This window comes from Zalophus californianus, chromosome 6, assembly GCF_009762305.2.
Source record: "Zalophus californianus isolate mZalCal1 chromosome 6, mZalCal1.pri.v2, whole genome shotgun sequence".
NCBI classification, from domain to species: domain Eukaryota; kingdom Metazoa; phylum Chordata; class Mammalia; order Carnivora; family Otariidae; genus Zalophus; species Zalophus californianus.
Genome location: NC_045600.1, coordinates 48,597,822 through 48,625,461, shown reverse-complemented (window position 1 = coordinate 48,625,461; position 27,640 = coordinate 48,597,822). Strand labels below are relative to the sequence as shown.

At 38.9% G+C, this 27,640-nt stretch overlaps 1 protein-coding gene and 1 non-coding gene across 5 annotated transcripts; both read right to left on the bottom strand.

Annotated features, from left to right (window-relative positions):
* Positions 1–265: 265 nt before the first annotated feature.
* POLE2 (DNA polymerase epsilon 2, accessory subunit) lies at positions 266–27,640 on the bottom strand. 4 transcript variants are annotated; one of them, XR_003515972.1, is made up of 19 exons: positions 27,527–27,640; positions 24,551–24,651; positions 23,103–23,178; positions 20,826–20,903; positions 20,599–20,692; positions 16,901–16,975; positions 14,977–15,060; positions 14,456–14,512; positions 13,549–13,597; positions 12,842–12,914; positions 11,916–12,088; positions 10,942–11,031; positions 10,712–10,766; positions 10,067–10,126; positions 9,902–9,979; positions 7,603–7,711; positions 6,377–6,553; positions 1,502–4,301; positions 266–553 (listed from the first exon to the last, which is right to left on the bottom strand). XR_003515972.1 is itself a non-coding variant. In XM_027572178.1 (19 exons), the coding sequence occupies exons 1-19, from the start codon at positions 27,592–27,594 to the stop codon at positions 535–537; spliced, it is 1,584 nt and encodes a 527-aa protein (XP_027427979.1). In that variant the 5' UTR covers positions 27,595–27,640; the 3' UTR covers positions 266–534. The 4 variants fall into 4 exon arrangements, 2 of the variants coding, with proteins under 2 accessions (XP_027427979.1, XP_027427980.1); XR_003515973.1 differs by having other exon boundaries at positions 4,076–4,301; XM_027572178.1 differs by having other exon boundaries at positions 4,234–4,301.
* LOC113910800 lies at positions 3,558–3,722 on the bottom strand. The gene has a single exon (XR_003516285.1). It is a non-coding gene; the product is annotated as a U1 spliceosomal RNA (small nuclear RNA).

Sequence of the window (27,640 nt, the reverse complement as noted above, 5' to 3'; positions counted from 1 at the left end):
AAAAAAAAAAAACTCCAGTGCCAAAAGATAATTATGGGAAATGATTAGATAATCATTAATTTTGTGATGTGATGTCAGTAATATCCTGACACAAAGGTTTTCACTATCATTAGAATAAATTCTGTGACTTGAAATTTAGTTTGAAAATTGCTAAATCTACCATTAGGACTCTTAATTCTTATGGTGATAAAGACCCAAGTTAGACAAAATAAGGATTCAGAAAATTTTAAATATTTGTATTTTTCTTAAAATGAATATTAGCATATGGCTCGTCTAGAAATAATGAGACCAGTTTTTAAGCATAAATGTATAAGATTATATCTTCATGCATATTTTCATATTAAGACTATACAGAAAATATTTTTGCTATAAAACTGTAGAGTGTACCATGTTTATTATAACTTAATACCAAAATTTCATAAAATACAAATTTAAGAACATTCTAGAGTTATAATTTTACTGGAACTTATCAAAATCACAAATATAAAATTAAGCAGAAACTGATGAATTTTCTTTCTTCAGATGTTAAGAATCTCAAAAACCTTGAAGTTTGCTGAAAATAGAAATTCATAAAATTAAACATGTTGGAAACCTAACTTATTGTACATTTCTAAGGACTTAATTTTAAAAATAGGTCATTACATGCACATTGTTCCAAATTCAAAAGGGGACAGAGTGAAAAATAAGTCAGTCTCACATTCTATTTCTGTTCCTGGAAGCAATTATTTATCCTTATAAAGATAGTCTAATGATATATAAGCATCTATGGGGGGGTATATGCTTTAAAAACATACATAAGTGGTAGAATACAATGAACGCTATTCTATGCCTTTTTTCAATCAGTAATATATTTACCTATAACTTTTAAAACTAATCCCTTCCTTTAAGGCTTTGAAATTTAAATACATTAGAAAAGTTCTGAAGAAGTAGACACATTTAAGTGGGGACCCATTTATTTTTTTTTTTTAAAAGATTTATGTATTTCAGAGAGAGTCTGGCCGGGGGGCAGCAGGGGAAGGAGAGAGAGTCCCAAGCTGACTCTACACTGAGACTGACACGGGGCTTGATCTCATGACCCTGAGATCACAACCTGAGCCAAAACCAAGAGTCAGATGCTCAGCCCATTGCGCCACCCAGAGGCCTCCATATGGGTAACCATTTAAACTGTTTGTTTTGCTATTATAAAAACCACAATAAAAACACCTGTACCTACTTTTACGCATAAGCCCAAGTATACCTGTAGGATAAATTCCTAGAAATGTACATGCTGGTATATACAGTCTAGGTCTTAAGAAATCCTGTCAAATTGCCCTCCATACGGGTTTTTACCACTTTTTATTCCGACCAACTATATGTGAAAATGGGTATTTCTCCACTCTATCACCAATACTATGTTTTAAAAATAAACATATGAGAGTCCTTGCTGAAACAGGGTTAACCTTACCTACTTTAACTACATTTCTGTGATTAACACTATAATATGATATCACAAATAATTTACCAAAAGATTTCTTCTTTGGAGAAACTAAGTAGCAGGAAGACCAAATGATTCCATTATATCTTGAAGCTGTTTTCTGTTCTCTCAAAAATAGACGTACATCAACCTGTTTGATCAAGCACTAAAAAACTAAATTATAGTTTGGAAATCATGTCAAGGCTTTTCAGTATCTTGAGTCTATAAAGAAGATAAAGGAGGGGTGCCTGGGCGGCTCAGTCATTAAGCATCTGCCTTTGGCTCAGGTCATGATCTCAGAGTCCTGGGATCAAGCCCCACATCGGGCTCCCTGCTCGGCAAGAAGCCTGCTTCTCCCTCTCCCATTCCCCCAACTTGTGTTCTCTCTCTCGCTGTGTCTCTGTCAAATAAAAAATACAATCTTTAAAAAAAAAAAAAGATAAAGGAACCAGCTATTTCAACTCCATGAATGGTGAGCATCAACTCAAGTCAAGGGCAATAATAGAAACTTTTCAGGAAGACGACAGGTACATATGTGATTTCTAATACAATAACGTGGGAACTATCACAGAGTTCTGTAAAAAGTGCTTAGAACACAAAACAATTCTGCATGGCAGCCAGGGAACATTACCAGAAATGTAACTGAAGTGTCTTGAGCTATCCTAATTAATAAATTGATTAATTTCTTATTGTGGTTTACTTATTTATATCCCAGCTCATTTTTTAAAAAAAGAATATGAAATGGTTTGCAGAGACAGATGTAATAAAAAGATAAAAGTAAATGAGGAAATTCAAGTAATGGGAAAATACAGTTCAGAAAAAAAAAAAAGATGAAGTCAGGGCTGCACCCAACATTTATGCTAGTAATTATTCTGCAGGTAGAGGAGTAGGCTACACATTTGGTTGTGCTTCCTAACAGCTAAAGCAAAGGGAGTTTATTAGAAGATTCACAGTCTCCCCTAAGATAAACATAAACAGTTGCTTGGGATAGACACAGAATCCTTTTGTCCTGAGCCCTGCTGAAAGTTCCCAGTATTGGTTTTCATAGCAGAGTAAGTTTCACATCAAATTGCAGTTCAGTAAAAGTCATTCTCAAAGTGGACAAAATATGCTCCAGGCAGATAGCCCTCAGTAAAATCCTGGGGTCACAAAATCAAACGCCCTCAGGGGCATCCAGGTGACAACAGGCAGCCGAGACACTGGAGGCAAGTGCTTGCTCTTACCTAAGGGCATTCCAAATCAATTTTGGTTTTTCAGGATTCAACATGGGCTAGGTAAAGTCAAACACTTTTGGGGCTTATAGAATAGAGTATCTGTGACCTTAATGAGAGTATCTGTCTGGTTATATTCATTCCAAAAACCAAGCAGTGTGTGGAATACAGTAAGAATCAAATATATGTCAAATGAGTAAAAGAGGAAAACTTACAATATCTCATAAAGTGAATGGACTTACATCTTCCATGAGTACTGAGCAGCAAGAACAATGCATACTTGTTTTTTCAAGAAATATATAAGAGGGGCACCTGGGTGACTCAGTTGGTTAAGTGTCTGGTTCTTGATACCTGCTCAGGTCATGATCTCAGGGTCCTGGGATTGAACCCCGAGTCAAGCTCTGCACTCAGCCAGGAGTGTGCTTGAGGATTCTCTCTCTCTCCTGCCCTTCCCCACCATACTCACGTGCATGCGCACTCTCTCAAATAAATAAATCTTTAAAATATACAAGAAACTTAATCATGGTTTCAAGGTTAGGAAGCAGATGTATTTTTTCCTTTACAATTTTATACTTTAAGCACTGTTTGAAATTTTTATCATGTACTTGTGCTCATTTTTATTTAAATAAATACATTAATTACCAAAAAATAAAGACAACTGGGCTGTGTGTCCAAGATTACATTCTCTGACAAGAACCTGCAAGGCAGTTATTTGGTCACTTGTTCTTATCTGAAGGTGGGAGCTTTTTCAAAATATGATTAACTGAGAAATCGCATGTTAGGATGCCTGATTCCAAGAGAAATAGTGTCAATAATGCTTATTCCTGGGCCCTACAACTAGAGAGTCATTTGGTAAGTCTGGAGTGGGATCCTGGAACTTAACACCCCTCCCCCAGGAGAGAGCTCAAACACGGTCCCCCGCTACCATAAATTATGCATCTAGATTTCTCACTTTGGGGAAATCACAGGGGTCAGCACGTAGGGAGTGCAACAGATAAGCCTCACCCTGGGAAAACCACTTTCATAATCATGGTATCTCCCCTGCCAGGGTTAAGTGAGAACAACGTTTTTAAAAAGGATCATGGAGGATTCTGATGAGGGTGGTCTATAGATCACCCTATGAAAACCACTACCCCTCCCAGGTGGATTATTCTTTATTCCCAAGACAACCCCCCAACCCCAACCCCTCACCATCACCACACTAACACCCCGTGTTCCTCCCACACACTTCCTTAATGTCAATTTAAGGCAGATTACCTAAATTTTGAGAATCAACCACGTGGAGGGTGGGGCTGACCTCTCAAAATAGTAAACATCATGAAGAGTCAGCCTGTAAAGAACTAGCCCCTCCCTGGCTGGTATGACATATCCCTCAGAAAACAGTTCTTAATCTCTTTTATCCAGTACATACCATTCTATGTCCCACAGTATGACCAGAAGTTCAGCCTGAAACATTTCCGAAGGACCACTACAGACATTTTTTAACACCTCAGCACACCCACAGGACGTCGGATTTTCAGCACTACAACGCCGGCAGTGCCTGCTTGCTGCTTCTGGGGGTATACTTACCTATCTTCTACTGCTTTGTTGGATGGATAAAAAACTTTGAACGAAAATCCACTTCTTGGAAAAGAGCCCTTTGGAGAAAAAAAATGCCGGTAAGTGAATACTCAACTTTGTAAAAGAATTCCTATTTTAAGATTAAATTCCTTGGTCATGACTTAAAAGTAAAGTTATAAGATGTAAAGTAGTGAGAGATTTTTTTTTCCTGATCTTTATAGAGAGAAGGTATTACTATAAAATGTTTCCACTTGAAGCAAGTCTTTCAAGTTGGCTAGACAGTCTTAATACTGACAGATGTAACTGGAAATTCTTAGGAGTGTAAGAAATAAATAGTACCGTGTGATGCTACATATGCACATAAGACACCTGAACATCACGTTCAAGACAGCTTTCCTGCCCCTCTCTCCAGTGAAAATCGGCATTGATGGCCCTCTGAGGTGCCCCCAAAGCAACTGTCTACTATTAAACTAGGGCAGAGATGGTCTTCTCATTTCAGTCTCTGTGTCCCTAGCACTAACTCAATGTTGGGCCCATTGCAGGCATTCATTAGGGTGAGTAAGTATCAAGAAGGGATTGAAGAAAGGTGCCTCGGTGGCTCAGTCAGTTGGGCGTCCAACTCGATTTTGGCTTGGGAAGTGATCTCCTGGGTGGTGACATTGGGCTGGGGATTGGGCCCTGTATCGGGCTCCACGCTTAGAGGGGAGTCTCCTTGAAGATTCTCTCCCTCTGCCCTTACCCCCACTCTTGCTCTCTCTCTTTCTCTCCCTCTAAAATAAATCTTTAGGGGCGCCTGGGTGGCTCAGTCGTTAAGCGTCTGCCTTGGGCTCAGGTCCTGATCCCAGGATCCTGGGATCAAGCCCCGCATCGGGCTCCCTGCTCAGCAGGAAGCCTGCTTCTCCCTGTCCCTCTGCCCCTCCCCCTGCCTGTGCACTCGCGTATGCTCTCTGTCAATTAAATAAATAAAAGAAAATAAATCTTTAAAAAGAAAAGAAAGGGATGAAGCAATGTGAAAAGCAAGTTTTGGGCTTGCCCAAAATGTATAAATAAAGTAAAAAAGTATATAATGATGGTGTAGGAGGTGGTTGTTCACTGGCCTACAGGAAGAGAAAGTGGAAAAATTCAGAAATAAGGTGCTATCAAATAAAGCAATAACTATGAGAACACCGAAAGAGTTAAATCTAAATAAATAGCCTTATTGTGAAAGAATAGTGGAAAATGAATAAAGATTCTACGAAAATCAGGCCATAAATTTCAAACCATGAAACCAAATCCATTGACTGTGCTCCTCCTTAGAGCAGTTCCCAACCACTGAAAATGTCCCCCAGGGGACATCTGGCAAATATCCTAAGACATTTTTGATTGTTACAACTGGGGGCTGTCATTGGCATCTAGGGATGAAGGGCGAAGGACGCTACAAAGTGCCCTACAATGGACAGGCCAGTGCTCCACAACAAAAAATTAGTTCAAAATGTCAATAGTTCCATGGTTGAGAAACCCTGTCTTGGAGGAAGTTCGACAAAATAAATGAGTGTTTGAGGAAAGCAGTAACCAACACTCATGATGTTTCTAGAAATGACCTAGATGAAGCAAAAAAAAGTATTACAGTCTAAAATTCACAAGAATCAAGGAAACATACAGATTAAAAATCACTAGTGAAGATACTCTGTTTCACATCAACAATACTTATGCAGTAATCATTCCCAAAATTTGAAAAGGCAATCATACTTCTGTAGAAATTGTATCCCAGTAAGAATTTCCACATTCATCAGGCTTACGCATTTCTGGGACTTGCACAAATTTCCAAAAATCAAAATCATCCACAAAGGACATTAATATATTTAAAGAGACTGAGATATAGGCTCTGAAAGCAATTCCCAGAAAGGAATCCCAAGGCAGTTACTTTGAAGGGGAAAATACTCATTTGGATTTATAAGCTTTGGTGTATTTTTTTTTAAGTTGCATTACTTTATAGTCACATGCTTTCCTGAACATTGAAGAACTTTCTGTGTATACCAAATTAATTCAATGTTTCACTTATAGTACATTTTTATACAACAATAATTTTACTAAATATATATTTTTTAAATTTAAAGAAATAACACTCTAATCCTGACAAACTAGGACTATATAACGTTAACTATATTCTTACAGGGTTTATGCAGAGGCATTCTGTATTGGTCAGAGTGAAAGGGTCGTATTTGTCTGCGATGACAAGGAGATCAGGCACAGGGTACACTCTTAAAGCATAGTCATATGCCCAGTACACTGGGCACACAGAAAGGGGTAGAGGAGTCAGGTGTCCTTGGGATAAGATAGTCTTTACAAACTATAAAAGAATGATATAAAACAAATGTCAGTTCATTTGTAAAAATTAAAACTGCTAACAAATCATTTTAAATTAAATATCAATTACCAAAAGAACTTACAGAATTTGAGAAACAATTAGGAGGACTTTGAATCATAGAGCTTTAGGAAATACCAATACAAAATGATACTAGGGGTGCCCAGGTGGCTCAGTTCCATTAAGCGTCTGCCTTCAGCTCAGGTCATGATCTTAGGGTCCTGGGATCAAGCCCCATGTCGGGCTCCCTGCTCAGTGGGGAGTCTGCTTCTCCCTCTCCTCTGCCCCGCCCCACCGCTCTCTCTCTCTCTAATAAATAAAATCTTTTTTAAAAAATGAAATGAAATTAACTATCCTGTATTTTAGGAAAAATCTGTAAGTTTTCATTTAATACCATATATCATAAAGCTACTTCCCCAAACAGTCATATTGGAACAATTATACTTATGCTGTATAATAAACTCAGTTACTAATTATGTTCATCTAAAAATAATTCCACAGCTTGAGTAATGCCAAGAATAGATATGCAGCCTACATAAACTTTAATGTTATAAAATAAATACCAAACATGCTCTGTATGATCTACTTCCACATTTCCCAAAGTGGTACAGGGGGTACATGTAACCAGGGATTGATAAGTTTATGTCAGGGAAACTTGAAGTTACAAGATAAACACTATACATCCTCCGGGATGGGGACATATCATATAATGAATGTGAGGAACTTTTTTTTTTAAAACAAATATACATATATTTTGAAGTACAACGTAAGATTTATGAGTTTTAAAAGCAAAATAGGAAGCTTCAAAGAAATTTCCTGTTTGTTCTAAGGTTTTCCTCTGCCCATTAGGGGACACTTCAGTGAGAAAGTTGAGAAACACTGACTTAGTAACAAAAATTAACTTACTAACAAAAGTATGTTCAGATTATTTTGAACCATAAATAAACATAAAAGGGCAAATTATTAAGTGGCTTAACAAAATTTTATATAATGCAATACTTAAGACAGTTTAATAAAGAAGACTCTTAACTTACATGATTAGGAATATCCAAATTGCTACTAGGAAAACGGACACAGTTTCTGCACATTTTATTCACTAAGTCTTCACGAAAGACAATAATTTCTTGTGTACAATACTGAATTCTGAAATGAAAATAGTTGTTGAATTTGACTTCCTCAGGAAAAAATAGGAGATAGTTTAAAAGGCAAAATGTTTTATGATAAAAGCCATTCCCCCTTCCCATTGTTTACCACAGCAAAAATTCAGCTAGAATCTATCTATTAATCCACTCATTCAACAGTAATTTATTGAGCTCTTCATATGTGTCTGGCACCATTCTAGGGATGAATGAACAAAACAAAAAGATCCCAGTCCTCATGCAGTTTACATTCTAATGGAGGCAGGACAGTCTGAGAAAATAAACAATAAACATGATAATTATATAAGGATATTGGGAGATGATTAACTGTATGGGAAAAAGAAACTCAGGCTATTAGGGATCGATCATCTGTGAGAAGAAAAGGGCCAGAAGGCTGGACTATTAAGTGGGATGATCAAAACAGGTAGAGCTGATAATGGAGTCTGATTTGAGGACAGACTTGAAGGAGGCAAGATACTTAGTCAAGCAGGTAGGTGGAGGAAGAACACCGTGCAGGCAGAGGGAGCGGGTAAAGCGGAGGCCCCAAGATGGAGCATGTCGGGCATGTTTGAGGAACAGAAAGGAGGCTATAGCGACTGGAATAAATGAGGAAGAGAGGAACTCAGAGAGGGCACAGGAGGCTAGATCATGCAGGGCCGCGACTACCACTGCCAGGATGCGGGCTGTTACTGAATGGCGCAAGGGGGGTCCCATCTTTCAGGATCAGTAAGGAGGATGTGATATGCTTGTGTGTCAAAGGATCACTCTGACACATCGTTAAGAACAGACTATAGAAGGAGGGCAAGGGGAGGTTTTTTTTATAACATTAAAGTTTATGTAGGCTGCATATCTATTCTTGGGATATGCTTGAGACCAACTACGAGGCTATCACAGGAACCCAGGCGAGAGAAGATGGTAGAGGGTCACAGAGGCGGAGGTGGTGAGAGGCAGCCAGATTCTGCATATATTTTGAAGACTTCCTTCAAATTTTTGAAGGACTTCCTGTAAAACTACATGTGAGAGAAACCCAAAAGTCTTTGGCCTGAGTGACTGGAAGGATAAAGGTACCACGAACTCTGATAAAGAAGGGTACAGAATGGGTCGGGAGCTGACAGGGCGATAGGTAGATGGTACTGAAAGCCTTGGGAGTGGATAGGGTCACCAAAGGAGTGAATGCAGGCAGAAAAGAGAGGAGAACCAAGGACTGGGGTTAACAGCCTAGGATTCCAGTGAGCGGCACACGCAGTAAATGCATAATCTTTTCACGTTTCCATTGTAACTTCTCTTTTTTTTAATTTTTTTAAAATATTTTTTATTTATTTATTTGAGAGAGAGAATGAGATAGAGAGAGAGCATGAGAGGGGGGAGGGTCCGAGGGAGAAGCAGACTCCCTGAGCAGGAAGTCCGATGCGGGACTCGATCTCGGGACTCCAGGATCACAACCTGAGCCAAAGGCAGTCGCTTAACCAACTGAGCCACTCAGGCGCCCTCCATTGTAACTCTTCTTTTTTTTTTTTAATTTTTATTTATTTATTTATTTATTTTTAAGATTTTATTTATTTATTTGGGACAGAGAGAATGAGAGAGAGAGAGCGCATGAGAGGGGGCAGGGTCAGAGGGAGAAGCAGACTCCCCGCTGAGCAGGGAGCCCGATGCGGGACTTGATTCCGGGACTCCAGGATCATGACCTGAGCCGAAGGCAGTCGCTTAACCAACTGAGCCACCCAGGCGCCCGACTGTAACTTTTCTTAAAGGATGTGTAATGAGTATATCAGTTTTTAAATCTCCATCTGTTTTTCAGCTTCTAAATTCATTATTAGTCAATTAAATCGTGTTAAAATATTTTTAAATTTTGAGAAACCAGGATGCCTGGGTGGCTCAGTCAGTTAAGCGTCTGCCTTCCGCTCAGGTCATGATCCCAGGGTCCTGGGATCGAGCCCCACATCAGGCTCCCTGCTCAGTGGGAAGCCTGCTTCTCCCTCTCCCACTCCCCCTGCTTGTGTTCTCTCTCTCACTGTCTCTCTCTCTGTCAAATAAATAAATAAAATATTTTTTTTTAAAGTTTTGAGAAACCTAAAATAAAGAGAAATTTTTCTCTATCTCACAGTACTCAAAGTTTGGAGACACAGTTTAAGAATCAAGTTAATTTTGAAATGAAAGGAAAAAAAGTGTAACACAAAATGGTAATATTTACCTGCAAGGATTAGTAGTAAAAACTGAAAATGGTACTCTTTGTCTGAATTCATTAGTGATGCTTTCAGCAAGTGGTGGCCTATAAAAACAATTTATGTGGTAAAGAATATATCTTTGAATGGTACAAATTTTGTTTTATTGTTAGAAAAATCTAAACAAAACTTACCTTGGTAAGATGGAACCAAATCCCGGATCCTCTGGACCAGGTACAAACACAAAACGACTACTATAGCAAAATTTAACATAATTCATTTAAAAAAAACAATTATTGCAACACTATCCAATAGTCTAAAAACAAGTTATTGCCTTTAATTCAATAATGAATTTTTAATATTTTTAAAATTTTATGCATTTTAATAAATGAACTACCAAAAGTCTCCAGACTAACACTGTTCAATAGACCTTTCTGTAGTGATGGAAATGCCTATATATGCACTGTCCAATTATTGAGTGCTTGTACTATGGCTAGTGTGAGTGAATTTTAAATTATACTTAACTTTAAATAATTTAAATTTAAAGAGACACATGTGGCCAATGACTATCATACTGAAGAGTGCAGCTCTAGATATTTAATGTCACCAAGAAATTCAAAATATAGTTGAAAGTATCATTCTTCCTTTTAATATTTTTCACTATAAATCTCTAGTACAGTGTAACATACATTATCATGATATGAGGATAATTTTATCTCTTAGCATACTAATTTTCTCAAATTTTTTTCATTTTTTTCTTAATAATCATGGATAGCAAACAGAATTCATTTTTTGTTTTTAAAAAAAACTTTTAAAAATATAGCAGTAGAAATCATTACCTCTGGTGGATATTTGGATATTCACATATTATGTCTGCCAAAGTTTTTAAGGAATCTAAAATTTTAAAGGGATATTAAATTTAATTTGAATATAATACACACAAATATCCAATTATGTTTGATTAGATACAATCCTACAGCTTTTGAATGAAATTAAAATATTATAGATCACTTCTTATCAGTTTAGTTTATATAAATGTAGAAATACATATTCAGTAGACCTTCAATACCTTTCAAAGCTTGAACTTGATTTTTTCCATATGGTGCAGATGAAAAATTACCACACAAAATAAAGCAGGTTGGAGGTGCTGGTGAATAACCTAAAAATAAGAGTAAAATGAATATCAGTTTTTGAGTCTAGAAATCAGATTAAAAACCTTTTAACTATGAGGGGTTTTTTGTTTTGTTTTGTTTTTTAAGTAAGCTCTAGGTCCAACATGGGGCTTGAACTCATGACACTGAGATCAAGAGTTTCACACTCCACCGACTGAAACGAACCATGAATTTTTTTTTTAATTTTATTTATTTATTCGAGAGAGAAAGAGAGTGAGTGAGAGAGAGAGAGAACAAGAGCTGGGGTGGGGGGCACAGAAGGAGAGGGAGAAGCTGACTCCCCACTGAGCAGGGAGACCCATGCAGGGCTCAGTCCTGGGACTCCACGATCATGACCTGAGCCGAAAGCAAACGCTGAACCAAATGAGCCACCCAGGTGCCCCTAACCATGAATTTTTAATAATAAAAACTTACTAGTTTAATAATAACTTATTTTAATAACTATTATTTTTAAATAATAGTAGCAATGCTGCCCATTTATTGAGCACTTACTATATGCCAGGCCCTGCAATGGCTTGATTTTCACAACATCCCTATAAGCTAAGAGAGATTAAGTAACCTGGCCAAGGTCTAAGGCTGCAATTTAAACCCACTCCTGTCAGACTCCAAAGCCCAAGCTCTTATCCATTCTCATACTATACTTAGGACTAATTCTTATTTCTCATGAATACACACACACACACACACACACAGTAATTTTTCAAATGTAAAAATTTAAGTGTTTAAGATGGTTTCATTTAAAATATCTCACTGCTGAATCAGCATTTACAAGAAAAGAGACTACTCAGAAAGATACATTTTTTTAACAATTGAGTTTTAAGATATGACCCCTTGTACTGAGTTCAAAAGAGTAGAAAAGAATGGCACCCACCAGCAAACATGGTGTGAAGTTTGCCCAACACTTCTCCTTGGTCTAACCAAACATCAGATATAAACACAAACATCGCATCTTTATTCTCTTCTTCTAGTTGTTTTAGTTTTGCAGAAGTCTTCACAGATGTATTAGAAGGCCCTCCAAAAAAATTAGTATTTCCATAGTATGCCCTAGGTAATTATGACACAATATTAGCTTCTATCCTGTATTTTGTTGGAGAGGTTTATCTTTCTTTCTTTCTTTTTTAAGATTTTATGTTTAAGTAATCTCTAGAGATCGAGAGTCATATGCTCCACTGACCGAGCCAGCCAGGTGCCCCTTTTTGGAGATGTTTCTCTAATAATCTTACAAATTTAGCTCCTTTCTCTCTAATGAGGTAATTTCCCCTCTGTGTACATAGTACCATGAAAATATACTATTTGTAGCACTTGAAAAGCAAACACTTAAATGTCCTAAAATAAGAAATACAAAAACAGTAAATAAATACTTAACAGGCTGTATCTGAGTCTTTTAAAACTGATTAAAGCAAATATTAAAATAAATCATAAGCAGGCAGGGAGCCTACTTGTAGAAAACAAAATAAGGCTTTATGTTAACATGAAAGTTATATTCCTCTAAGTGTTTTCCTATCTCTTATTTCAGTTGAACTTCTAATCAACCTTATAGATAAGTGAGAAAGGAAGACTAGAAATCTTTCCCATAAAAAGCCAAGGTATGGAGATGAGACTGCAAGTTGTCAGGAATCAATGTGCTAGTTTTCAGTTACATACACAGCCCAGTCTTCTGACTCTCACTGTCTATTACTTTTTGCATCTGACACAAAGCCTGAGGCCTTATAATAACTGAGATATGATATCCTATCTTACATTCACTACTGCCAATATTACAAAATTCCCATAGAGTTGCAGTCCAGCATCTTCTACCTCGTAGTACTAGAGGGTTCCGTGGGTGGAAATCCGAAGGCATTGACATGAAACACCTGATCTTCAAACCAACCTGAAAAAAGAGAAGTAACAAATCACCTTCATTTGTCCAATTCTTCTCATTTGAAAGAAAGAAACTGTGGAACACAAAGCAGTAATGCTAAACTTTTGTCTCAAACTCTGTCAACTAACTACGGAAGTTGCCAGTCCCCCCAAGCTACATAACACCTTCAGAGCCAAAGACAGTCTCAGTTCTATATAAAAAAAAGTCATGAAATAGAAATAGGTTCAGAAGTAAAACTTGCCACTTCTTAATTTCACAATACATGTTAGAGTCCAGAGAGGTAAGGTACAAAGATTAGGAAATGCTTCATTTTATGACCCTGTGTAAAATCTGGGGTTTTTTTTCCACTTTATTAGGATGTAATTCACATGTCATTACACTTTACCCTTTAAAGTATACAATTCAGTGGTTTTTGTAGTATATTCACAAGTTGTACAACCACCACCACTGATTTCAAAATATTTTTATCACCCCAAAAAGAAATCTCAGGCCCACTTACCAGTCTGTTATTTAATGTTGTCAAAAGTGTGCTCTTATAAGCAATGTTCTCCCCAATTACATCATGTTAATATATTTTAACCAAGGTAGAAATGCTTTTATTGTAGAATGATGAGGAGGACAGGAAAAAAGTATACTGACTTACCTTCTGCTAAGACAAAGCATGACTCTGTGTATAAGCCACTATGGAACTGGTACACAACAGTTGAGGAAAATATTTCTGTGCTTGAGGTGATGATAAAGTCAATACACATTCTGGGCCCAAAGGCCTTCTAAATAATACATGCAAAGGCTTCACACTTGAAACTGTGAATAGATGACAGCTTTAAAAGTTTTAGGTTTAAATGTCCCATGTCTGATTCTAAGATGTAGTTTGGTAATAGTGACCGTATGGATCATTCTTAACATGTTCTAAACTTCCTCAGTGATTTGTTTGGATTCTCCAAATAAGGGAGAATTGGAGTTTTTTTTGTCTTTGGCTAGGATTAGGTCTGGATTGCTATATCATCGCCATATGTAAGTTACAGTGGGAATCCAAATAGGCTAACTTGAGAATGATATATAATCAATATCTCCAACTCATGTAACATAGATTTAAAAAAATAAAAATAAAGGGGCACCTGGGTGGCTCAGTCGGTTAAGTGTCTGCTTTCGGCTCAGGTCATGATCCCAGGGTTCTGGGATCAAGTCCCACACTGGGCTTCCTGCTCAGCGAGGAGTTGGCTTCTCCCTCTCCCTCTGCCCTTCCTCCCTGCTCATGATCTTTCTCTCTCTCTCTGAAATAAATATCTTTAAAAAATAAAAAAAACTACTATCATCAATCTCAATAAAGAGGGCACCTGGGTGGCTTAGTTGGTTAAGTGACTGCCTTTGGCTCAGGTCATGACCCCGGAGTCCTGGGATTGAATCCCACATCAGGCTCCCAGCTCAATGGGGAGCCCGCTTCTCCCTCTGAACTTCTCCCTGCTCATGCTGTTTCTCTCTCTTAAATAAATATCTTTTAAAAAAAAAAATCGCAATAAAGAAAACCATAAATAAATAAATAAGGATATAGCTTTACTAAGATCCAGTTGTACTGTTCCTGTAGGATCTTCCAGAAAAAATTTTCCCTAAAAAAGTTAAAAAAAAATATGTCCATATTTATGTAAAAATGAATACTAGGTGAAAATAATTAAAATACAACATTGACAAAAGAAAACAGTAGAGTACAGTGGCTTTTTTAAAAATGAGCAATTTCTCGTCTAGGCGTTTCCATTTGCTAGTCTGGTCACCTCAGATTCATCACTTGACTGAGACTGAGCCTCCTCAAGGGTACGCGGAGAACGACGGCTGCAAATCCGGAGAGGGCAAGTAGGACACTGGTGGACTGCCCCACGGGCCTCACCAGGTGCCTCCACCTGACAGAGTCAACAGTGTCCTTCCCCCAGGGAGCAGGATGTGGTCTGCAGCCTTGCTTGTTCAGAAACTCAGTCCCCTTGGTTCAACCAGAGGTCACTGCGGACTACTTTCAGACCACGCAAATTCAGTCCCAAGGCTGAAAACAACAGTCTGATGCTTATTAAGTTTAACTCACCTCTTTTAACTGGGTTATCATTCCAAGAACAATCACATCTCCAATTTTGGTTGTACTGCCCAAGAGCGTTTCTATTGCTTTAAGCTTAAAATAAGACAAAATAAATTCTTAAAGACTGAAAATAAGTTTTTTGAAGAAACTAATATTTTTATAAATAGGTAAATTTTGAGTACACATTTCAGTATTTACACCACTGTACAGCAGAAAATCAAATAAAACTCAGAAAATAGAATTTATCCTATAAAAAGCTAAAATATCAACTCAGGCTCTTAGCAATGACTCAAGTCTCATACCATATTACAGCAGGTTCCCCCTTATCCACAGTTTCACTTTTCGTGATTTCAGTTACCCTCTGTCAACCGCAGCCCAGAAGCAGATGGTCCTCCTTCTGATGAATTGTCAGAAGGTCAATAGTGGTTAGTCTAAAGTTATGTCATAATGTTTACATTATTCATCTCACTTCATCTCAGCATGTAGGCATTTTATCATCTCATATCATCACAAGAAGGAGGTGAGTTACAATACTATCAGAAATTTTGAGAGACCACATTCACATAATTATTAAAGTAGTACATTGTTATAACTGTTCTATTTGAGTACAAATTATTGTTATGAATCTCTTACTGTGCCTAATTTATCACAGGTATGTATGTGTAGGAAAAAACATGGTATATACAGGTTTTGGTGCTACTTGTGGCTTGAGGCATTCACTGGGGGTCTTGGAACATATTCCCCACAGTCAGAGAGGGACTACTGTATTCTGAATAATGGTAAGTGCATTTACCTTTAAAATATAGAAAAGAATATAAATTTTATTTATTTGGTCAGTACCTCTTGCAAATTAGTGGGCTATTTAAAAAGTTATATTAGTATTTTGAAAGGCTGTCATTATTATTTACATTCTCAATCTGACCATTATATTTTTTCATTAAGTTAAAGGTGGTAATGATTGGGACACTATTTTAAAAAATCTTTTCTGGGGCGCCTGGGTGGCTCAGTCGGTTAAATATCTGACTCTTGATTTCAGCTCAGATCATGATCTCAGGGTTGTGAGAGCCATGCTGGACGAGGAGCCTGCTTCAAATTCTGTCTCCTTCTCCCTCTGCCCCTCCCCCCACACCCTCTCCCTCCCTCTCTAAAGAAAAAAAAACTTTCTGATGCTTTTCTTTTTTTTTTTAAGATTTATTTATTTATTTGATGGGGGGGTAGGGAGAGGCAGAGAGAGAGGGAGAGAGTCCCAGCAGACTCCGTGCTGAGCTAAGCACAGAGCCCGACAGGGGGCTCGACCCCACAACCCTGACAGTGACTGTGTGTTGCTGGAACGAAGGGGAACAAAGAGTATAGGAGTATAAAAGCGGGAGGAGCGCATGTGACAGAAAAAATTCTCCCTCTCACCTCTTTCTCAGGCCCCAACACCCCTGTGGCCTGTCTGGCTATCTCATTTATCCTGTAAATGTTGTTTCCTTACTGCCTTAAGTAAACTTTTCACTTCAACGGATAGAGCACATTTTAGCTGAGTAAGTGTGTGGTGGTCACTAGAGGGATGGGCTGGAACAAGACCAGGATTTTGGAGTTTGAGTGAGCGGAGGAAGGGTAATGTTGACAGTTGATCAGAAAGCCAATGTCATATACAGCAAATAGACCAGGAGGACTAGGGATCTGTGTTGGTGGCCAGAGACCGTCTGGGGGCTACCACAGTCTCAGGACCTGTCCCAAAGAAGGAAGTGGTAGCTTCTATTAGAGATTTGCAGGACCCAGGACCCAGGGCATGGACTTGATTAACAGTGAGCATGCCCAGGTCAGTTAGTTGGTTAAACAGTTACCAGTGATTCATTTACATTTAAATTTTAATAAATTAAAATTAAGCAATGAATATTTAACTTGTATACTTACACCCCCTAAACAACTAGGGTAATATTCTAACCTGGAATTTGCTTCCGGTTTCATCAGGGTGAGAACCTATCACTGGAGGAGTAAATAATTCATGTCTGTGGGTCCTCTATAAAAAAAGATTCACATGAATTACTGAATCAGACATTTTAAACTAAAATTCATTAAAATAAAATTTAAAAATTCATTAAAGTAGTACTCTGACAAAACACTGTCCTTAACCTAATGTTACTACCCCCTAGTCTCAACAAATTTGAAAGCCCACATATTTTAATATACAAATACTTAGCAATGCAATTTTGAAAATAAAAAAAGTAAAATAATTTTTTTTAAAAGAAAAGCTCTATTGTGTAGCTGGCAGCAGTGCGCTCTCAGCTGAGGATATGAAGACAACAAACCAAGTGTCATCCTCAGAGCATAGGAGTCTGTGAGAGAGAAGAGTCAAGGGCCGCCATACAACAAAGGACCCCAGGCAGAAGGAGGCATTTAACGAGACCCTAAATGATAAGACTTTGCTAGTAAGAAACCAAAAGAGACAAGACTTTTCAGGCAGAGGAAGGGATGTGTCATAAGAAAAGAGTTACAAGAGTAAAGGAGTATTTGGGAAGTGATATAAAGTTTAGTATAGTTGGCTCCTGAGGTGCACAAAGTGGAGTGTCAGACAAGGTAAGAGATGAGCTGGAGCCTCTGTTTGGGGGACCGTCTGCTCCGCCCCACTGTGGTCCCTGTAGTTTAGCCAGGGCTGGTGTCCCTTCCCCCTTCTGTAAACAGGCCACTAAGGCCTAGTCAATCAAAGTACTCCACCCCTTAGCCAGTGAATGGTTCAGGGTTGAGCAAGCGCCTAAGGCTAAGAGCTGCTAGGAGACTGTTAGAACTACTAGAAGAGAAGAGCTCCCTTTCCAAGTGCTGCTGAGGCTACAGGGGCCTCTGTCATCTCATAGGGAGAACTTGTTTGAAAGTAAAATCAATTTTTAAAAAATTGCTGGGTGATGGAAAGAGGTAGATGCTTCATGACGTGTGAGATCCTGGATCCAGCCATGCTTGAAACTGGTGGACCTCTAAAGCCAATAAATGCCTCTTTCTGTTTTAGTTGGTCTGAGTTTCTGTAATCTCCAGTAAAAGAGCCCTGACAATACAGACTCTCTCTGTATGCCAAGCCAGGAAGTGTATCTTACAGACAATGGAAAACAAAGATATTGAAGTAGGATAATAATACGATCAGATTTGCTTTCAGGGAGATAATTGCAATAAATATGTGAATGGACTAAAATCCAACCCTTTTATTTCGCAGATAAGAATAAATGAGGCTCAGAAGGGTTAAGTGACACACCCAAAATAATATAATGGGCTTTAAAATGTAATTTTTAAGGGGTGCCTGGTTGGCTCAGTCGGTTAAGCGTCTGACTCTTGATTTCAGCTCAGATCAGATCTCAGGGTTGTCAGAGACAGAGCACAGAAACAAAAAAGAAATGTGGTATTTACTTGAGCATCTTCTCTATGGAAAGCACTGTGCCAAATGTGGCAGAGAAAATAAACAAGGAGTGTCTGATAACAGGGATAAACACCCCAAATGCAAGGCAGGTCTAACTCTAGTAAATGCCGTAGGAGACATACTGACATAGTGGTTTAAAGCAGGAAGAGACTGCAACCAACCGATCAAGAAGAGGTTTAGAAAAGAGGAGGAATTTAAGGAGGCCCTTCCAGAATTAGGAAGGTTTCAGCAGCAGAGAAAAGAGGGACGAGCAGTGCAGAGAGTGAATAGTATAAGCAAAGTTACAGAAGAAGGAGAAGAAATGAACAATAATTCTGTATTTCATTTTTGGTTCCAGCACAGAGGAACTCTTAGAGGAAAAGTAGAGATCTGGCCAAAAAGATGCAGCGGAAGATCTTAAACACGAAGTATAATCTGTATTTAATTCAAAAGGCAGTAAGCCTCCTTTTTGAAAGACTACTGTGCAAAATCACGACAATACCAGAGCTCTACATCGGGAAGACTGATCTGGCAACATTAATGTAGGTGATGGAAGCAGCAGAGAATAGGCATCCCCAGTGCTCACCCTCTTCATCCTTTTTCAGGCTTCCTCCCGCTGCCCATCCTCTCCTTGAAACCTTCTTATGCTTCTGCCATCCTGGCCTGCCCCCCCCCCCCCCCAGTTCTCTCCTCTTCCCTTCTGCTGCCACCTCCCCATGGCTGCCTCTTTCCCAGAGGGTCTCATCCATCCCTGCAGCTCCATCTACTCCTCTGGGAAGATGGCCCCTACATCTCTCTCTGCCGAGATCTCTTTCTTCAGCTCCAGGTATACTTTTCACCTGACATCCCACTGGCAACCTTAACTCAAATGTTTAAAACAGAACCTGCATCATCTGCATCATCTTCCCCAAACATTCCCTTTTTCTTATTTGTTAATGTTATTATTCTACTGTCCTACTCTCTCGGACTCACAACCTTAATCATCTCTGAGTCTTTGCTCTCTCCCTTCTCCTTTACATCCACTCAGTCACCACGAATGATGGCTTCCAGTGCTCCAGTGTGGTCCCCTGTCTACAACCCTTGCCACTTCCTGCCCCCCCACCCCAGCTGTCATTTCTGGCAGGACTAATACCACAGACTCCCCTAAGTCTTCTCTCACATTCTTAATTCATCTCAAAATCTGCTGGGAGAGAAGTGCTCACAAAACCAGCTGTGATTGGGTCTCTCTCTGATATTCTGAGGCTCCTCGTACCAAGAAACCAGAGTCCAAACTGCCGAGAGCAGCATCCAAGGCGTTCCCACAATCTGGCTCCCACTTGCCTTTCCAAACCTATCCTATACTACTCTTCTTCACGAGCCTTCCTCCAAACACAAAATGGACCAACTGCTCATCATTTCCTGCAGAGTCCACTATTTCCCTTTGCTGTGTCTTTGTTCACACTGTTACCACCACCTTTTCACCATTTCGTGATCCACCACGAGATCAGAGCAGGCAAGGCCCATGTCAAATGCCATCATTTCCCCAAAGGCTTCCCTGCTTTTCCCAATGAATACATTCTGTTTGTATCTCTTTTACAGAACATATAAAATTCTACTTTATATGTATTTGTGCTTTAACTTCACAGGCTGTAAGCTGCTAGAAGCTAGTATAGTGCAGTAGGCAAAGGCTGGGCTCCAGAGTCAGACACACTGGATTCAAATCCTGTCTATACTGACTATATGTGATTTCTGGTCAAGTTCCTAAACTTATCTAGGTCTCAGGTCCTCATCTGTAAAATAAGGATAATAGTGGGCCACCTCAGTGGCTCAGTCAGCTAAGCGTCTGCCTTTGGCTCCGGTCATGATCCAGATCAGCCCCGCTTCTCCCTCTACCTCTGCCCACCCCCACCCACCCCCTGCCCCCTTGTGCTTGCTCTCTCTGTCAAATAAATAAATAATATTTTTAAAAACTAATGGAAAAAAATGAGGACAGTAGCATTTATACATATACTGACGTTGTGATGATTAAGTGAGGTATCAGTATGTCCATAACATGGTAAACACAATGTTCGGCATATTAAAAGTAGGTAATAAATGTTTGCTGCTATTTCTATCATCACAAAAACAATTGTTTTTATTTCTGTATCCCCCATATGGTTTCAAACATAGAAAGCCCAATAAAAGTCTATTGAATGACAAACATTGGACTACAAAATTCCATCCTTTAATTAACACTAAGTCTTACCTAAGCTTCAACAGTCTCATTTCCCCCCTCAGCTCACCTGATGCAAAATGGTATATCGCTCACGAAACAGCTCTGCTTTATCTCTTGCTGTTCCAAATAAATTTGGTGCAGGATGGTTGGTCATTAACAGACTAGAAAAAAAGAAATGCCTATTTTACCTGTCACAATACACAAAGGTAGGCCAAAAATGAATCATGGACTATATGCCTTCTGAAAGAAATGTACATCTGAAATGAGCTTTAAATCAATAGATGGTATACTTACGGAAGAAATTTTTTTCTTTCTGCACTGTACACAAAGCGTGGAATATCAAATGCTCCTATGATATTGAAAATATGTTCTCTGAAAAACAGCCCACAAAAACATAGACCTGATTTACTAAAATATAAGAATTTTAGGTGAGCATAAAAACTTTATTATAATCTTATGGTATATGAATGTACTTTCCACAGGTTATATACATAATTTCTTAGAGTGTCATAATAAGGGGGTATAATCTTCCTCTCAGAGACAAGAAAGCATTGCCAGTACTCTCAAGCAAAAATAATCATCATCGTCATCATCAAGTTAACTTCTAATTAAGAATGTCATCTGTTGAAAAAGAACATGTATGTATAAAATAGTTATATCTTGAAAGAAATCTCTCCCCATGGGTACTACTGTTATGAGCTATATAATATTATTAAAGAATACGATTCATTTCCAACAGTTTTTTAATCCAAAATATTATGCAAAAGTGTCCCAGAAACCAGGTATAAAATAGAAAAAGAACCCCCAAAATACTGGCCACGTCCTTGACACTTACAGTGTTAGAGAAAGAAATTCAACAAAATAAGTTACTTTTAGACACTGTTACTAACATAACCATGTTTGAATGAAGTTTTTAAAAAATTCACAGCACTATTGCATAAATATTCCAACCTAAAAAATCTTCCCTAAAATTTTATCTGTTTATTTCCCAGATTGAATATGGTCAAAAACGTTCTTGCTATCCTGGTGGTAACACCTAGTATAGAGTAGGAGAGAACCTATGGACTTGAAGAAAACCTAGATTCCAGGTACCGTTCCACCATTTTTTAGTGGGTCAATCTTGACAGGTTATTTGACTTCTCATGCCACTTCTTCATCTATAAAAATGAAAGCCTCTCTTATGCTATAATATAACAATTTTCTAACAACTTAAGTTGCAAAGACTGTTTACCATTCAGTCCCACTGGACCTCTTCATTGGCTAACTGTGGCATATAAAGAGCTAGAAAGAAACAGTTAACTTTAATGCTTACTTTATGATTACAATCCTTCTCCTTCGATAACAGTCATTTTGAATTTCTATTGATGGCTTTAGGGGTATGTCATTGTACCCTAGTATCTTTTTTTTTTTCTAAGATACTAGGTACCCTAGTATCTTAAGTAATGAGTTTGCAAGGTGAAAATTAAAATTCCTCCATTTCTTGGGGCACCTGGGTGGTGGCTCAGTCTAAGCAGCTGCCTTCGGCTCAGGTCATGATCCCAGGGTCCTGGGATTGAGCCCTGCATCGGGCTCCCTGCTCAGAGGGGAGTCTGCTTCAGCCTCTCCCTCTGCCTGCCGCACCCCCTGCTTGTACTCTCTCTCTCTCTTTCTGTCAAATAAATAAAATATTTTAAATAATAAATAAATAAAATTCCTCAATTTCTCTGTTTCCTTATGGTAATGACTCCTACCAATGATCCCCATTGCCCCAAAGAGGAAAAAACTATTAAAGTTAATACTCTCTGTCCATTTTCCCAGTTGTTCTCCTCCCAGTTAAATCCTGTGAATTTGGAAAGAAGTATCATATTCAAAAGAGGAAAGGAAAGAGGGACACTTAGAAACAAAACCCAGAAAAATTATTGCCATATAAATTCCTAAGCTCTCATAACATGAGTTAGCAGGAAGAATCATAAAACTAAAGTTCTACCCTCCCTGCCATTCACCATGTGACCCAACGTAAGTCGCTGAATTTCTTTGGACACTGCACTTTCCTAAGAGCAAAAGCAAAAGTATACTTCTGAATATTCAATTCAATTTATTGGCAGCATACAGAATATAAAGTCAGATCCAATGGGTAGTGGCAAAAGTTAGTAATGGTATAAACAACACTGTAATCTCAAATCCCCAGGAAAAAGTAGTAAAGATGAGTCACTTAATGAGGTTTATAATGCAAGCTATCACTTAAGAAGAAACACTAAGAAATAACCACTGTAAAAATACTGACCACTAATTCTTTCCCCAAGAAAACCATTTAAAATAAGCACTTCAGGAGCGCCTAGGTGGCTCATTTGTTAAGCGTCTGCCTTCGGCTCAGGTCACGATCCCAGCATCCTGGGATCGAGCCCCGCATTGGGCTCCCTGCTCTGCGGGAAGCCTGCTTCTCCCTCTCCCACTCCCCCTGCTTGTGTTCCCTCTCTCGCTATGTCTCTCTCTGTCACATAAATAAATAAAATCTTTAAAATAAATAAATAAATAAATAAAATAAGCACTTCATATTGCCAGCAGGGGGAAAAGTTCATTTTATCCACATACATAGTTTCGTCTACAGACTGACTGCATTCCTGGACTGCCGCTTCCACCGCAGACCGTTCGATCATGTTTGATGACACTGAGAAAAGAATTTCAAAGTTCAATCTTAGAAACACGCATAAAAATTACTCATTTCCACAGATAGATTTTTTCCTAAAAATAATCTGCAAAGACTAACCCTGAGATTCTCATTACATAGTTTTCAGGACAAAAAAAAGGGTTAGGTCAGAACAATAACACAAGTCATATCTCAAAAAACCTTCATTTTCTACACTCAAATACACTTATAATATCTTAATACATAGCCAAATGACTTACTTTTCTAAATACTGACTAATAATATAAATTCAATTATACAAACACTTCTGGAAACTCCTAGGTCCAAGAAGGATACATTAGTAGAACTTTCTATCACCAATGCTATGTTTCCATGGGCATGACAGTAGCAGATATAACAGCCACCACTTATTAAGGCCTTACTAAATGTGTGACACTATGCTCAATACTTCACAAGCATTATGCCATTAGATTAGATGTCCTTATAGACAGACTGTTGTTCATATGCTAATATGTAAAAGGGGGAGGAAGTGCAACTTGGAGAGACTAAATAAATTGCCCAAGAACACAGCTAGAAAGTATACATGGCAACACAAACCCAAGCCTGATTCCAGAGTGGGCACCCCTGAACACTTTGTTATGTTCTCAGGCAAAATACTATGCACCATCTTAAAGGAATGTATACTACTTTTCCACAATTAATAATTTTCTAAATTTTCAACTATAAAACAGTTTTTAAAAGCAAAGGTATATTTAAAATTCCGCCTTTAGAATTGACAATGAGACATAATGGTAATCTCTCCTGTATCATGGAATGTATGTCTTCCTACATAATTGAAGAAACTAGCATCGATAGGACACCTGAGACCAAGCCATACCTGCTTCTGTCCCTCAGTGCTCTAGAAACACTCGACGTCCGTACCTAGAAGAAAAGCAGTTCTCCTTTGCAGGCCCATGCTCGTGGTAGAAGGTTAAGTACTTAACAGAAAGATCCCTTGAGAAAGGCTGAAGCCAGAAGGAAGAATTAGCCCTGCTCACTTATTCTTTTTTCCCCAAAAAACTTTTAGGAGTACTGAACCTCAGTGAGACAAAGTAGTAGGCATGCAGAGAGACAAGAGTGACTGTAGGGACCAGATCAGAATCAGAAGTCAAGTGCAGGACAGCTAGCAGTGAGAGCTCTGTGAGGGGAAAGATCTGTAAGGGTGTATGGGGAACATCCTGAAGTTGCAACGGAACCAGAGGTTACCCCTTGGGAAGAAGTGCTACCATGGGTATGTCTCATATCACTGGAATATCTTAATATGGAATCCTCAACTTCCACTTAAATCTATAAATCTAATCGAGAATGTAGATCTGTATTAACAATTTAAGAGCTATCAGAAAATATTACTTACACGGTTGCTTTTCAACTGCATCGATGATCTTTTCCAGTGCATCTTCAAGCTCTACTTCACTGATAGATTCAAGAGCTTCTGTGAGGTACTTAATGGCTTCACTGGGATGGAAAGAAAAGATGAGGCTCAAAGTTTTATGCCCACAACTAACAAACACTCATCAACGTGGCATTGAAATTAAAATCTATTCATTCTTCGTTGCAAGCAGTGCTCACCTCTCCTGTCCTTTCTGAACAAATTCTTCCTTCTCTCCCCTGCAACATAACCATTCTTAAAGCCCCAAATCACATCTTTTTTTAGGAAGCCTTCCTAGACCAGCCCTACCTGCTGCAACCTCCCCTCCCTTCTAAATTGTTAAAATCCCTATACACCTCAGATCTGACACATCACAATAGCTTTGTACCAGTTATCACCTTCCATTTAAGGCAGGGTTTCATTTGCTTCAATGTCCTGAACATAACAGACACTTAAGTAAGTATATATTTATTGATTTGCTAACGCATCTGCTTAAATTCATCACTGTTTTCAATTTTAAAATTAGGAAATTAGACTAGAAAAAACTATGACATATGAATATAGTCATAGAAGCAACATTCATTGAAATCACAAGAATCTCCCTGCTCCAAAAGAACTCAATAAGGCTGAACTTTAAAAAAAAAAAATCCACACAAATCCCTGATTTAAATACCAATAGGTCTCAGAATGAAGACTGTCTAAACAATTAGCTAATTGCATGCCATTCTGTTTGTAGCATACAACTTCACACTTAACGTCAATGTTATTGTTAGAGTCATCATACTAATTGTTCTTAACTTGGGTTGCTCGGTGATTGTTTTATGTGTGGGTATCATGACTCTCCAATTTATCATGACGCTCCTTAAAAACTAGAACCGTGCCATCCTCTGGCAGAGTGCCCAGCATTCTGAACATGGTCCATAGATATTTGATGAGTAAGAAGTCCCTAAAAATCACACACATTTTGGGTGAATGGTGGGACAGTTCTTAGGATACAGGATCTGGCCCCTGCCAAATCTCCTTAGGCTCCTCCAGTGCTCTCCTGCCTCAGGGCTTCTATATGGTCATTTCTCCCCCCTCTTTTCTTCACCTACTCAAGTCCCGTTCATCCTTGAACACAGTTCAAACCACTTCTTTAATGAAGCCCTTCTTTAACTCTAGAGTAGTTACCTTGTTATACATTATCAGAGCACTTCTTTCTTGGGATCCTTTTCACCAGTGAAACTAAGTAACTGTGAACTACTTTAATATCCATGGTAGACAGACTTCTAAAACAACCCCTAATAATCCATGCCTCCTGGTACTAACATCCATGTGCAGCCCTTTGCCTTGAGTATGGGCTGGACCTCGTAATTTGCTTCTAACAATAGACTATAGTAAAATGGAGCATTTTCTTGTATTGTAATTTTAAAAGTAAAATTTTTTAAAACAAGATGTCACTTCCTTGATTAGGTTACAAAAGACTGTGACTTCTGTCTTACTCTTTCTTTTGCTGGTTTTGATGAAGGAAGCTGCCATGTTGGAGAGGACCACATGGCAAGGAACTGAGGGTGGCCTCCAGCCAACAGCCAGCAAGGACTGAGGCCCCAAGTCCAAGAGTCCTGGCAGAACTGAATCCTGCCAACCACTGAATGGGCTTGGAAGCAAATCCTGCCCAACTGACATTTGAGATGACCCTATCCTGACTGCAGCTTTATGAGAGACCCTGAACTAAGAGAACCCAGCTAAGCCTACCTGAATTCCTGGCCCACAGAAAACGTGAGATAATAAGTGTGTGTTGTTTTCAACCTCTAAGTTTTGGGGTAATTTGTTACATGGCAATAAGTAACTAATACGCTATCTGTCCCCCAAGCTCCACAGTGTCTCACTCTCTCTTGCACTCCTGGCCCCAGCACAGTGATCTTAAGATAGACCAAAGCCTGTAAAAGCTATAATGATCTGGCTCAAATCTGTGTAGACACGATTTCAGCGTATTTCTGACTAAATTAATTAATGAATGACAGCTGAATATTAGGTCAGATTCTAAGGGAAAAGAAAGAAAAGTTAATTGATCAACTGCTCATGTTTGTAAAATGTCAGGGATCAATCGAACAAAATTCGTTATTTTCTCTCAGAGCATATCCATTCTTGCCCTTGTTCACCACTAAGCCAAAAGCAAAGTTAAAAGGCTCATAAAACTCATTATTTCAAAAACAAAAACTCTCCACACACAGCAAGTGCAATCATAACATGGTACAAAAAAAGTATATTCCATCCAGCAGGTATTTAAATATGTATCAAAAAAAAATACAGTATTCTAAAAAACAAAACAGACTTAGTGAGAAAAGTATTAGAAAAGTGCATTCTGTAAGTACAAGAAAACATGATTATGGCCAGGAAACCTATCAGGTAAGTTCTAAAGGGAATGCTTAAGTGGGGAGGAGGGAGATCCAGGATCGTGCTTCAAACTTACCCACTTTTTAACTCTCTAGGAATTCTCACTAAGGAATAATACCTAACCCAAAACTGAGAAAGGGGAGGGTTCACAGTTTTCACAAAATAAGGTGACAACTACTGCCTCGTATATGGGCTTTCCCAGGTCGCTCAACTGATGATTCACAAACTACGTGAAGTTGCTCTGTTATTATTCCCATTTTGCTAAGGCACAGACTTGGGGGAGGGGGAGCTGAGACGTGCCCAAGTCACAGTGCCAATAAACGGCTGCTTCTCTGGCTCAATGGAGCACATGCCGAAGGAGAGCCACATCCCACCTGGGAGAAACGTTTCGACTCCGCGCGAACGTCGGGGAAACTTAAGAAGGACCCTGCGAGATCAATTTCATTTCTTCAAGTTTTTTAAGGGTCTCTGTGATTTAAGGCCCAGCCGCCTACGGGCGCGCGGCGCGCACGGCGCGCACGGCTGCCCGGCGCGGTCGCCTGACCCTGGCTTTCCTGTCCCGTTAACTGCCCCGGGAATACTCACCCCCGGAGCAGCAAGCCGCGCAGCTTGAAGGCAGAGACCGCCCGGCTTCGTAGCCGCTCCGGCGCCATGTTCGCCTTTTGGCGCCACGGCAGCGACTCCGCCCCTTCCCGGGTT

What these genes read in the sequence shown, in the direction of transcription:
- POLE2 (XM_027572178.1), bottom strand. Translation starts at nt 27,594, where the DNA reads ATGGCGCCGGAGCGGCTACGAAGCCGGGCGGTCTCTGCCTTCAAGCTG. An exon ending in CAGTCTGTAGACGAAACTAT is followed by an intron (nt 20,904 to 23,102) that starts GTATGTGGATAA and finishes GCTGTTTTTCAG; the next exon opens with AGAACATATTTTCAATATCA. An exon ending in TCAAGTTCAAGCTTTGAAAG is followed by an intron (nt 10,767 to 10,941) that starts GTATTGAAGGTC and finishes TTAAAATTTTAG; the next exon opens with ATTCCTTAAAAACTTTGGCA.